The sequence below is a fragment of the Staurois parvus genome, unplaced genomic scaffold (genome assembly GCF_062004578.1).
Source record: "Staurois parvus isolate SC_StPar_1 unplaced genomic scaffold, SC_StPar_1.0 ptg002713l, whole genome shotgun sequence".
Lineage (NCBI taxonomy): Eukaryota > Metazoa > Chordata > Amphibia > Anura > Ranidae > Staurois > Staurois parvus.
In genome coordinates this window covers 26638-40107 of record NW_028320509.1, presented here as the reverse complement: position 1 = coordinate 40107, position 13470 = coordinate 26638, and the positions used below count along the sequence as shown (strand labels likewise).

General features: G+C 49.9%; 1 protein-coding gene across 1 annotated transcript in view; it reads right to left on the bottom strand.

The window, feature by feature from the left end:
* The window catches only part of LOC149429406 (uncharacterized), a gene marked incomplete at its 3' end in the record, with an annotated part of 129466 nt that overhangs the window by 89519 nt on the left and 26477 nt on the right, over positions 1 to 13470 (bottom strand). Inside the window, exons 3-4 of the mRNA XM_089666445.1 lie at positions 12922 to 13012; positions 7362 to 7414 (exon numbers count right to left, since the gene is read on the bottom strand). Coding sequence (XP_089522571.1) covers positions 7362 to 7414; positions 12922 to 13012 — 144 coding nt within the window. The remainder of the gene's footprint in view (positions 1 to 7361; positions 7415 to 12921; positions 13013 to 13470) is intronic.

Genomic DNA, 13470 nt, shown 5'->3' with positions numbered 1-13470 from the left:
CCTCAATTCACTTCAAAAGAAATTTTGATCTAAATCTAATGTTAGAATATTGTATGAGATTGTCATATGTTTAGTAATTTGTATAACCCTCTGTCATGCTTTGGGTATGTCACATTGATCGGTCCGATCTGCACAAGGTCCGATATACCTATTAGAATGACAGAGATGCGGATATCGCTAATTTTCCCCTTTCAAACATGGCGGTCGAAGCCTCTAGTCATTAGGAGGCATTTATTTAAAAGGAGCGGCAAGTGAGACGTCTGTATCCCTTCAGACGAAGTCCGGAAGTGACGAAACGCGTTAGGGGAGTGACGTCAAGACGCACCTACGCAGACCGGAAGTGTCGCCGTGGCCATTTTGTCGGTTATCCACACATGGTTTTCTACATTGTTTGGTGGAACTTGTTTAAGAGCCATGTCTGGAGCTGAATTTTCTATGTTTTAAATGTAAGTGATTATTAAATTTATCCCTATGCTTTGAATATCAGTCCTGAGACCATTGTTGTCTTTCGGAGGACCTTGGAAAAATACCTTTGAAGAGAGTATGGAGGATTTCTGATCCATAGTATTGTTAAAGCTTTTCAATACTCACAGAGGGTAATAGCATTCAGTACTATTGTGTGCTGGTTGATGGTGTGCACAGAGTTGCAGAGATCACAGAGTGCTCACAGTTTGATTTGTGTGATTATGCGCACTAGAAGAAAGCATTTTTGATTTGAATAATTTATTCATTTACTATATAAATTTTTTTTGGTTTTCTTTCCTTTTTGAACTCAAAAAAATTTCTTTTGAAGTGAATTGAGAGTTGCGCAGGGTGATTATTTCTGTTTATTAACTTCTTGCCGACCGCGCATAGCCGAATGACGGCTTCACCGCAGCCGGCTAGTTCTGAGTGGACGTCATATGACGTCCTCCAGAACGCGCTCTCCTGCGCGCCCCAGGGGGCGCGCACCCGGCGATCTCCGTGATCGCTGTGTCCTACGGACACAGCTGATCACGTGATGTGGTGAAAGGCCGATCCCACCGGCCTTTTACCACCTGATCAGCGGTGTCCAATGACACGCTGATCACAGAGAAATGCAAGTGCCGGTTCTCGGCTGCACTTTTCTCACGCTGTCAGATCGTGAGGAAAGTACTGCCGAGAACCGGCAGTTGTCAGAGCGGGGATCGGCACCGATCATCAGGGCACTGATGATCAGTGCCCTGATGATCGGTGCCCAGCAGGGACACCCGCAAGTTCCGCCCAGCAGTGCGCCCACTAGCCCCGCCCACCCGTTCCCAGCAGTGCCCCCACCTGTGCCCAGCAGTGCCCCCACCTGTGCCCAGCAGTGCCCCCACCTGTGCCACTCTGCAGTGCCACCTACCTGTGCCCAGAAGTGCCACCTACATGTGCCCAGCAGTGCCACCCACCTGTGCCCACCCACCTGTGCCCACCAGTGCCCACCCACCTGTGCCCACCCACCAGTGCTGCCCACCAGTGCAGCCCACCAGTGCTGCCAGTCAGTGCCCAGGGGTTGTGCCAGCCAGTGCCGCCAGTCAGTGCCCAGAAGTGATGCCAGTCAGTGCCGTCTATCAGTACCCATCATCAGTGTCACCTATCAGTGCCGCCTATCAGTGCTGCATATCAGTGCCGCCTATCCGTGACCCCTAATTAGTGCTGTCTATCAGTGCCGCCTATCCGTGCCACCTCATTAGTACTACCTATCAGTGCCCTTTAGTGCTGCCTATCAGTGCCCATCAGTGCCGCCTATCAGTGCCCATCAGTGCCGCCTCATCAACGCAAATCAGTGAAGGAGAAAAAATACCTGTTTGAAAAATTTTATAAAAGAAACAAACTTTTTTTTTTTTTTCAAATTTTTTGCACATTTTTAAATTTATAGCGCAAAAAGTGAAGCGCCCAGTGGCGATTAAATACCACCAAAAGAAAGATATATTTGTGAGAAAAAAATTATCAAAATTTCATATGGGTACAATGTTGCATGACCGCGCAATTGTCAATCAAAGTGCGGCAGCGCTGGAAGCTGAAAATTGGCCTGGTAAGGAAGGGGGTATAAGTGCCCGGTAGGCAAGTGGTTAAGGTAATGCACTAGATTTCGTATCTTTTTTATTTTGAGGTTCTTACTGGATGGAATAGGAGTCAATCCTTTTATTTGATGAAAAAGTTTGAAAATTTGGAACTTTTTTGGACATTGTTTTTGGACTTTCCTTTTTGGACACTTTTGGATTTTTGTGAACTTTATTGAACACTTTATGTTTTTAATTTAGTTTATTTTATTTATTGTAACACATCACAAAAAGGTTATATATATATTATTGCACTTTCTAGGGAGGAAGTATGACTTTTCGAGGGGTTGTAAAGGAGGAGGGTATATATTTATTCGGTTATATAACCTATTGCGAATAGGTAAATTTTTCTCCTCACCAATGGATACTGATGAGGCTGCACTGATAATCAGGGTACTAATGACCAGTGTAAATGTGTGCTGTCAAAAAAGCCGGTTATTGGCTTTCCTTTCCTCGCACTGTGACAGCACATAGGGAAAAGAAATAAAAAAAAAACAAAAAAAAAAACACACACACACACGTTATACTTACCTGCTCTGTGTAATGGTTTTGCACAGAGCAGTCCCAATCCTCCTCTTCCCGGGTCCCCTGCCGGCACTCCTGACCCCTCCCCCTTGACCAGTGCCCCCAAAAGCAAGCTGCTTGCTATGGAGGCACTGATATGTGCTCGCTCCCAAGCCTGGCTCTGCATCCATAAGAAACAGAGCCGCGACTCTGCCCTGCTCTCTCCTCATTGGCTCACCAGCTGTGATTGACAACTCAGGGAGCAAATGGCTCTCGCTGCTGTTGCAGCCAATTAGGAAAGGCAGTCCTGGGACAGTATAGAATGCATGAAGGTTCAAAAAAAAAAAAAAAACCTTCAGTCTTTACAACCACTTTAAACAGCCAGTCAGTAAACCATTTTCTTTCTCTTAGTAGTTGTCTGTTGATCCTGCCAGTGCTGCTGTGCAGCCTTTACTTCCTGTGGAGGACCAACAATGCTGCCGAAATTGCAGCAGCATTTTTGGCGCTCTCATCCATATCTCCTAAACCCTGTGAGCAGTGAAGTCCTAACATCAGTATCCATAATCTAAAGGTTTTGTTGGCTGGCAGACAGTTCAGAGGGAAAAAGTACTGAGCTGGAGGTCGGGGACCAGAGGGGGACCATGGACCCAACAGCCAACTGGCACAAGGGAGAAAAAAAAAAAAAAAAAAAAGCATTTCAATGTATTCTGGGATGGTAAATAACACAAACTGAGGGCCAAGGGGGTTTGGGGGGCTTTTAGGAGAGGTTTTTAAAGTGATACTAAAGTCTTTTTTTTTTTTCTAAATTAACATGTCTATACTTACTTGCTCTGTCTAATGGTTTTGCGCAGAGCAGCCCTGATCCTCCTCATCTCGGGGTCCCCCTTTGGTGCTCCTGGCACCTCTCTCCTGTCGGGTGCCCCCACAGCAAGCAGCTTACTATGGGGGCACTCGAGCAGGTGCGCTCCCAAGTTGCGGCTTTGCGTGTCCATTCACACACAGAGCCGCGGCTTGGTCCCACCCTCCCTCTAATGATTGGCTCACTGGCTGTGACCGACAGCAGAGGGAACCAATTGCTCCTGCTTCAGCCAATCAGGAGTGAGAGTCCCCAGAGAACCGAGGCTCTAATGGACCTCACTGGGTCAGGATGGGGCTGCTAAACAGGTTTTTTACCTTCATGCCTGCAATGCATAAAAGGTAAAAAACCTTGAGGCTTTAGAACAACTTTAATCTGCTGGCTTGTTTCCTGTACAGAGAAGAACCAACCATCTCTAATGTAGCGGTCCTGGAAAATAAAATGGAGAAAATCATCTACGGTGATTTCTTTAAAGGTTGCACGGTGTCAGAGCAACCAGAAGGCTAACAGATGGGTTGTGTAGCCCAGCGTTTCTCAAACTTTTTTCAGTCAAGGAACCCTTTAAAATTATGGACAGGCCCGAGGCACCCTTTAAATTTAAGAACAGTCCCAAGGGACCCTTTAAATTTAAGAACAGTCCCAAGGGACCCTTTAAATTTAAGAACAGTCCCAAGGGACCCTTTAAATTTAAGAACAGTCCCAAGGGACCCTTTAAATTTAAGAACAGTCCCAAGGGACCCTTTAAAATTATGGACAGTCCCAAGGCTGCCACCATTCTAAAATGGGGTGCCTCTAGACCAGGGGTGGGCAAACTTTTTGACTTGAGGGCCGCAATGGGTTCATATATTGGACCCGGGGGCCGGACCAAGAGTAGATGGATGATGTGTATGTGTCATCCATAGTAAGTATAGTAATATTCCCCCATAGTAAGCATAGTAATTCATCCCCCATATAGTAATTCATCCCCCATAGTAATTCATCCCCCATATAGTAATTCATCCCCCATAGTAATTCATCCCCCCCATATAGTAATTCATCCCCCATATAGCAATTCATCCCCCATATAGCAATTCATCCCCCATATAGCAATTCATCCCCCATATAGCAATTCATCCCCCATATAGCAATTCATCCCCCATAGTAATTCATCCCCCATAGTAATTCATCCCCCATAGTAATTCATCCCCCATAGTAATTCATCCCCCATAGTAATTCATCCCCCATAGTAATTCATCTCCCATTCATCCCCCATAGTAATTCATCCCCCATAGTAATTCATCCCCCATAGTAATTCATCCCCCATAGTAATTCATCCCCCATTCATCCCCCATATAGTAATTCATCCCCCCCATATAGCAATTCATCCCCCATATAGTAATTCATCCCCCATATAGTAATTCATCCCCCATATAGTAATTCATCCCCCATATAGTAATTCATCCCCCATATAGTAATTCATCACCCATATAGTAATTCATCCCCCATATAGTATTTCATCCCCCATAGTACTATTCCCCCATAGTAATTCATCCCCCATATTAATTCATCCCTCATATAGTATTTCATCCCCCATAGTACTATTCCCCCCCAAGTAGTAAGCCAAGTCCCCCCTGTGTCAATTTACTTACCTTTGCTCCGCGCGTTCCTCTCGCCGTGTTCCCGTGCCGTTCCGGTCTTCAGGGCGGACTGTGAGAGGAGCCTAGCTCCCCTCACGTTCGTCACGCTGCCCCGCCTACACACATCCTGACAGCCATCCTGACAGTATCACGCTCCACGGGCCGGATTAAAAGGTCCGCCGGGCCGTATACGGCCCGCGGGCCGTAGTTTGCCTATTGCTGCTCTAGACTGTCCATAATTTTAAAAGGGCACCCCATTCTAAAATGTGAAAAGTTATCCTAATAATTTTATATAACGCAACATCCACACATGTAGGACACCCAAAATTAGAGGTAATTTATTCTTCCAAAGCAAATACACTTTTGCACCCTGGTACTGACTAGTATTCCGATGTTTCTCTTCTCCCTTAGGTTTTCTCCATCACTGAGCTAATGTGACCCCAGCACTGATGGAGAGGGGTGGGGGAGGGTCAAACTAGGATGCTGTACAGGCAGCTGACAACCTCCTTATCAACTGATGATGTCATTGGTTGTCAGGAATCCGGCAGCTGGAAGGTCGGAATGGCGCACAATGAACACCTGTGGCTTTGTGTAACTAAAAGGCTGTCTTGTTCCACCGCTGGCTTGTATACAAATTTTGGGCAATTTTTAGACATTTTGCCAAGGCACGCCTGAAGAGACCTCAAAGCACCCCGAAGAGCCTGGGCACCCTGCCTGAGAAAGGCTGGTCTTCTGTAGCCTCCCTAGCGGTCTGATTATGTCAGTATTTCTGTGCTCAAAGCGGTACTTTTTTTGCATGGAAATATGTATTTTTTTTATTGCAGGCCTGTAATTTCTAGCAATAACTCACTGAAATCTGTCCGAACAAGAGTCTAGTAAACATCCCGGGGAGGATAAAATTTGAAAGGCGAAATCATAAATTATAATTTAATAAATAATCATAAAAAAATAATAATATAATAATAATAATAAATAATCCAATAATATAATCAAACCAAAAACACTGAAATGTGAAATAGAGCGCCAAGTTCGCACATCGCTGAGCTCAGTCGCAGAATCGTTTTCAGTGTCTGATGAGGAATTTCCCCCACCAATCATTATCACTCAATTCTGCAAGTGGTTCTGATTTACTGTCGCTGTTCTCTAGCCGGTCTAAAACCGCGTCTGACCTAAAGGGACGCTTTTTGGACGCCATGGACGTTTCTCAGTTTCCAGGCAGAAAGAACAGTAAAAATGCAGGCAGGGCGCCGGACAAAGCACTCGGGACAAAATGTATGTGAAATGGTTGGATACAGGAATGTTATACGATGTGATTTTAGTGTATTTAGCGAATGTCATTTTTTGACATTTTCAAATTTCCCGCCAGTTCTGTCCCCCCGTACGTCCCGACGTCGCAGGGAACGGAACCCAGAAGACAGATGCCGGCATCGGCCGGAGGACATTACAGGGGACACTGCAGGGGGGACATCGCAGGAGCGCAGGACAAGGTAAGTGAAGAAGAGATCCCGGAGCAACGCTGCAGTGTATTCCCGAGTGTAGCTCGGGGGATCCAACACAACACTTTACTCCTGCGCTAGGAAAGGACTCAGTAGACCCAATAGGAATGTTCTGGAATTTTCTGGAATATGCACTGCTTGCTGCCCTCAACAGACCGGGGTGGTCCGAATACACTGGATACAAATGAAGAAACAGAAAAAGGGCGCACCGACCTAGTGCATTATCGTTTAAAATAATTTATCAAAGAAACAAAAATAGGTATCATACTCACAATGGACATAATAACACAGGCATGTCAAACTGAACAAGATGTATGATCCAAACAACATCTGAGTCCATACGATGGAACCCTGGATGACCAACCGGCTAACGCGTTTCGAGGACACAACCTCTTGGTTGGCTCTGAGGAAGAGGTCGTGTCCTCGAAACGCGTTAGCCAGTTGACATGCCTGTGTTATGATGTCCATTGTGAGTATGATACCTATTTTTGTTTCTTTAATAAATTTTAAACGATAACGCACTAGGTCGGTGCGCCCTTTTTTCTGTAGCTCAGGGGGGTTACCGCTTGTGGTGCTGAAACTTTACCCCGAGCTACACTCGGGAATACCGCCAGGGGGGGTAAAAACAAGCTTTCCAAAATTGCCTCTGCTGGCCGTCAGACTTTTTAGGAGTAAAGAGAAGGTGATGAAATGGATAATCTAGTTGCTGCAGAAAACAGGTAAAGAAATGTAGTGTCCATTGACACACTGTAACAACCTCTCATTATTATCGTCTGATCACAAATGAATATCCGGGACAATACTAATGACAAGACTATGGTCTTACCACGTCACCATGGATTTCTCGATCTGCTTCTCTCTGGAGGAATCATGTTCAGCCTACAAGTCAAAACGATAAACAGAATGAGAAGGAGAAACCTCCGCTTGTGTCACAGGAGAGAAAGGACAGTGAAAGATGGGTAGCTGATAGGGCTGAGAGAAAAGGAAAACAAAATTCAAAAAGAAAGCGAGTGAAAGAGAGAGATTGGTGACAGACAGACAGCTCTGACACCATGAGAAACATCCGGTGTAATACATTCAGTTCCTTGGATTATTACTCCTGCAAACAAAAAAGATTTGACAAATTCAACTAAAATGTAGTAGCTGGGCTCAGGTAGGGAACTACTACTTTGCTGTTGTATGGTTGCCACGGGTCTCACTGTGGCAGCCGGTGGTCTAACCCTGTCTACATATGGTGGCTAAGGGTCTCACTGTGGCAGCCGGTGGTCTAACCCTGTCTAGATGTGGTGGCTAAGAGTCTCACTGTGGCAGCCGGTGGTCTAACTCGGTCTAGATATGGTGGCTAAGGGTCTCGCTGTGGCAGCCGGTGGTCTAACCCTGTCTAGATGTGGTGGCTAAGGGTCTCGCTGTGGCAGCCGGTGGTCTAACCCTGTCTAGATGTGGTGGCTAAGGGTCTCGCTGTGGCAGCCGGTGGTCTAACCCTGTCTAGATGTGGTGGCTAAGGGTCTCACTGTGGCAGCCGGTGGTCTAACCCTGTCTAGATGTGGTGGCTAAGGGTCTCACTGTGGCAGCCGGTGGTCTAACCCTGTCTACATATGGTGGCTAAGGGTCTCGCTGTGGCAGCCGGTGGTCTAACCCTGTCTAGATGTGGTGGCTAAGGGTCTCGCTGTGGCAGCCGGTGGTCTAACCCTGTCTAGATGTGGTGGCTAAGGGTCTCGCTGTGGCAGCCGGTGGTCTAACCCTGTCTAGATGTGGTGGCGAAGGGTCTCGCTGTGGCAGCCGGTGGTCTAACCCTGTCTAGATGCGGTGGCTAAGGGTCTCGCTGTGGCAGCCGGTGGTCTAACCCTGTCTAGATATGGTGGCTAAGGGTCTCACTGTGGCAGCCGGTGGTCTAACCCTGTCTAGATGTGGTGGCTAAGGGTCTCGCTGTGGCAGCCGGTGGTCTAACCCTGTCTAGATGCGGTGGCTAAGGGTCTCGCTGTGGCAGCCGGTGGTCTAACCCTGTCTAGATATGGTGGCTAAGGGTCTCGCTGTGGCAGCCGGTGGTCTAACCCTGTCTAGACATGGTGGCTAAGAGTCTCACTGTGGCAGCCGGTGGTCTAACCCTGTCTAGATATGGTGGCTAAGAGCCTCACTGTGGCAGCCGGTGGTCTAACCCTGTCTAGATATGGTGGCTAAGGGTCTCACTGTGGAAGCCGGTGGTCTAACCCTGTCTAGATATGGTGGCTAAGGGTCTCGCTGGTACCAAGTCAGAGGTAGGAGAGGATTGCTTTATATAACCACTGGCCCTCCGGAAGATTTACCCCCTTCATGAGCAGGCCATTTTTTTGCTATACAGTGCTGCGTTGCTGTAAAGCGGAGTTCCCCCTGAAAAAAATAAATAAATGTCAGCAGCTACAAAAACTGTAGCTGTTGACTTTTAAAATACAGCCACTTACCTGTCCCTCGGTCCGGCAATGTCCTCACCACGGCTGGTTTCACTCATTCTTCTCTCCCTGGTGCCGGAATCTTCAGTGTGGGCACCCGGCTGTGACAGCTTACGGCATCATTCGGGTGCCCACTGCCCATGTGCGAGAACCGCTGTGAATGGACTCGACCTGTCACGTCCCAGAAGACAACGAGGAAGGAGGGGGGAGGACAACTTCCGCTGGACATCTTGCTTACTACTCTTCAAGTGATCACACTGCTGTCAATCACAGCCAGTCAGCCAATGAGGGGGGGCTGTGAATGGACACAGTGCAGTGGGTGCCCCCATAGCAAGCGGCTTGCTGTGGGGGAACCTGACAGGAGCAAGGGACCAGCAGGGCATGCGGGGGACCCAGGAAGAGAAGGAACCAGTGCAAAACCACTGCACACAGCAGGTAAGTATAGCATGCTTGTTATTTTCCACAAAAAAAAAATGAACATTTAGAAACGCTTTAAGGCTGCACCAGAGAGGCAGCGGCCCAAACCCGAGGAGGGATTACTGTCAGCATCCACCATTGGGCACAACAGACTGGGGGCACATCTCAGAACCCACCCACACAATCCCCCACCTACAACCAGTGATTGGTCCAGTCGGTCCAGCGCAGTCTTCAGCACAAACAAGATGCTGCTCTGTCCAAGACCACCATCTTCTCAGTTGCTCCTTCTGCGTTTTCATCCTTCTGTACCCTCGGTTCACATCCGTGCGGGTGGTGCAGCTGCGGATCCCCATGAAAATCCGTGCAGCCGCACCACCCACACAGACAAATGCGGACCCGCGGACGAATGCCCATAGTTCTAATGGCACGCCGCCCGCACTGGGAACCTCGGCTGCATTTTCCAAAGTAGTGCAGGGACTTCCCTGCGTGTCACGGGCATGGGAGTCCATTCAAATGAATGGGCTCTCGTGCCCGTGTAAAACGGGGCCCGCACGGCCACATAGATGTGAACTGGGGGCCATTCTCTGGGGCTGCCATGGATGAGGTAACTCCTGTGCATGTACACTGGAATTACATTATCCCGGCCCCTGACCAATAGGGAATGCTGAGGGCCACCAAGAGCAAGAATCACCTATAGGAAAAAATGGGGCCACAGCAGGCAAGCACAGGATCCAGCTGGGACCTTGTCAAAGGAAAGAGCACCGGATCAGGGGGGAAGGTAAGTCTTCTCAGGTGGGCAGAATTATTAAAGGATAACTTTACCTAACTCCTTCCAGTCCGGACACTTCCCCCCCCCCCCCTTTCCAGTCCAGACACTTCCCCCCCCCCCCTTCCAGTCCAGACACTTCCCCCCCCCCCCTTCCAGTCCAGACACTTCCCCCCCCCCCCTTCCAGTCCAGACACTTTCCCCCCCCCCCCCCCTTCCAGTCCAGACACTTCCCCCCCCCCCCCCCCTTCCAGTCCAGACACTTCCCCCCCCCCCCCCCTTCCAGTCCAGACACTTCCCCCCCCCCCCCCTTCCAGTCCAGACACTCCCCCCCCCCCCCCTTCCAGTCCAGACACTTCCCCCCCCCCCCCCTTCCAGTCCGGACACTTCCCCCCCCCCCCCCCTTCCAGTCCGGACACTTCCCCCCCCCCCCCTTCCAGTCCGGACACTTCCCCCCCCCCCCCCCCTTCCAGTCCGGACACTTTCCCCCCCCCCCCCTTCCAGTCCGGACACTTTCCCCCCCCCCCTTCCAGTCCAGACACTTCCCCCCCCCCCCCTTCCAGTCCAGACACTTCCCCCCCCCCCCCCCCCCCTTCCAGTCCAGACACTTCCCCCCCCCCCCCCTTCCAGTCCAGACACTCCCCCCCCCCCCCCCTTCCAGTCCAGACACTTCCCCCCCCCCCCTTCCAGTCCGGACACTTCCCCCCCCCCCCCCTTCCAGTCCGGACACTTCCCCCCCCCCCCCTTCCAGTCCGGACACTTCCCCCCCCCCCCCCCTTCCAGTCCGGACACTTTCCCCCCCCCCCCCTTCCAGTCCGGACACTTTCCCCCCCCCCCCTCCAGTCCGGACACTTTCCCCCCCCCCCCTTCCAGTCCGGACACTTTCCCCCCCCCCCCCCCTTCCAGTCCGGACACTTTCCCCCCCCCCCCTTCCAGTCCGGACACTTTCCCCCCCCCCCCTTCCAGTCCGGACACTTCCCCCCCCCCCCCCCTTCCAGTCCGGACACTCTCTCCCCCCCCTTCCAGTCCGGACACTCCCCCCCCCTTCCAGTCCGGACACTTTCCCCCCCCCCCCCTTCCAGTCCGGACACTCCCCCCCCCTTCCAGTCCGGACACTTTCCCCCCCCCCCCCTTCCAGTCCGGACACTTTCCCCCCCCCCCCCTTCCAGTCCGGACACTTTCCCCCCCCTTCCAGTCCGGACACTTTCCCCCCCCTTCCGGTCCGGACACTTTCCCCCCCCCCTTCCGGTCCGGACACTTTCCCCCCCCTTCCGGTCCGGACACTTTCCCCCCCCTTCCGGTCCGGACACTTTCCCCCCCCTTCCAGTCCGGACACTTTCCCCCCCCTTCCAGTCCGGACACTTTCCCCCCCCTTCCAGTCCGGACACTTTCCCCCCCCTTCCAGTCCGGACACTTCCCCCCCCCCTTCCAGTCCGGACACTTTCCCCCCCCTTCCAGTCCGGACACTTTCCCCCCCCTTCCGGTCCGGACACTTTCCCCCCCCCTTCCGGTCCGGACACTTTCCCCCCCCCTTCCGGTCCGGACACTTTCCCCCCCCCTTCCGGTCCGGACACTTTCCCCCCCCTTCTGGTCCGGACACTTTCCCCCCCCTTCTGGTCCGGACACTTTCCCCCCCCTTCCAGTCCGGACACTTTCCCCCCCCTTCCAGTCCGGACACTTTCCCCCCCCTTCCAGTCCGGACACTTTCCCCCCCCTTCCAGTCCGGACACTTTCCCCCCCTTCCAGTCCGGACACTTTCCCCCCCTTCCAGTCCGGACACTTTCCCCCCCTTCCAGTCCGGACACTTTCCCCCCCCCTTCCAGTCCGGACACTTTCCCCCCCTTCCAGTGCGGACACTTTCCCCCCCCTTCTGGTCCAGACGCTTTCAGCCCCCCACCCCCCCTCCTTCCTTTCCAGGCCAATTTTCAGCTTTCAGCACCATCACACTTTGAATGACAATTGCGCAGTTATGCAACACTGCACCCATATGAATTTTTAGCATTTTTTTTTTAGACAGATAAAGCTTTATTTTGGTAGTATTTATTCATCGCTGGGATTTTAATTTTTTTTTTGCTATATAAAAGAAAAAGTTCAAAAATTTTGGGAAAAAAAAAAAAAAAAAAGTGTTTTTCTTATAACATTTTTCAAATAATCTTTCTTCATAAATCTTGGCCAGTATTTATTCAGTTATCTTTTTAGTAGAAAAAAAAAAAAAAAAAAAAAAGATAATCCAAATTAGTTTTTAACCAAAAATTATAATTTTCAGAAACTTTTTTAATTTTTATTTTTTTTTTATATTATTTAGGTTTTTTTTTTTTTTACATACTGTCACCCTAGCAGTACAGTGTCACCATAGTGACACTATCAGTGATCACATGATCAGGACCTCACACTGAGGTCCCGTACAGCGATCGGTGTTCCTCCGGACACAGTGGGCACCAGATCGTGGGTCCCAGGGAGCACGCACAGGCTGTAAATGCGGGCGCCGTTTATGAACAGCCACCCGCTCCTGTACTGCTCCCATCCAGCCGTTTATGTACATGGGCCGGAAAGGAAGTGGTTAAAGCTAATCACATACACAAAACTCTATAGCAGGGATCTCCAAATTACAGCCCTTCAGGTGTTGAGGAACTGCAAGTCCCATGAGGCTTTGCAAGACTGACAGCCACAGGCATGACTCCCAGAGGCATGATGGGACTTGTAGTACTTCAACAGCTGGAGGGCCATAGTTTGGAGACCTCTGCTCTATAGGATTCTTTTCAATAGATTGGTCTTACCTTGATGCCATTGAGCGCTTTGTGCTGAGAATTTCCATTACTGGCCCCATCTTTTCTGTGATGTTTCCTTTCTTCTCCATTATGTCTCTTCCTAAATATACAATGACTTAGGTCACTTGTTCCCGAGATCAGGTCTGCTCAGTGTGTGTGTCTCATCGGTGTCTAGGTACAGATCAGCAGTGACCCGGCAATGAAATGTGTACCCTGCTGATTAACCGTGCCGCTACTATCCCGGTTATGACCGTTACTGAAATACGCTCACCGGCCTCTTCATTGGCTCCACCTGTTCAATTGTTTGGTAACACAACCTGATAATCAGCCAATCATATGGCAGCAACTCAATGCATGTAGGCATCTAGAAGTGGTGAAGACGACTTATTTATTTTATATTTTTATATATATATATATATATATATATATATATATATATATATATATATATATATAACAAACTCATGCAGACTCCACCCCCGCAACATCGCCAAAATCTGCACGTTCCTAACCCCAGAAACCACTAAACAGCTCATCCACTCCCTCATCATATCACGA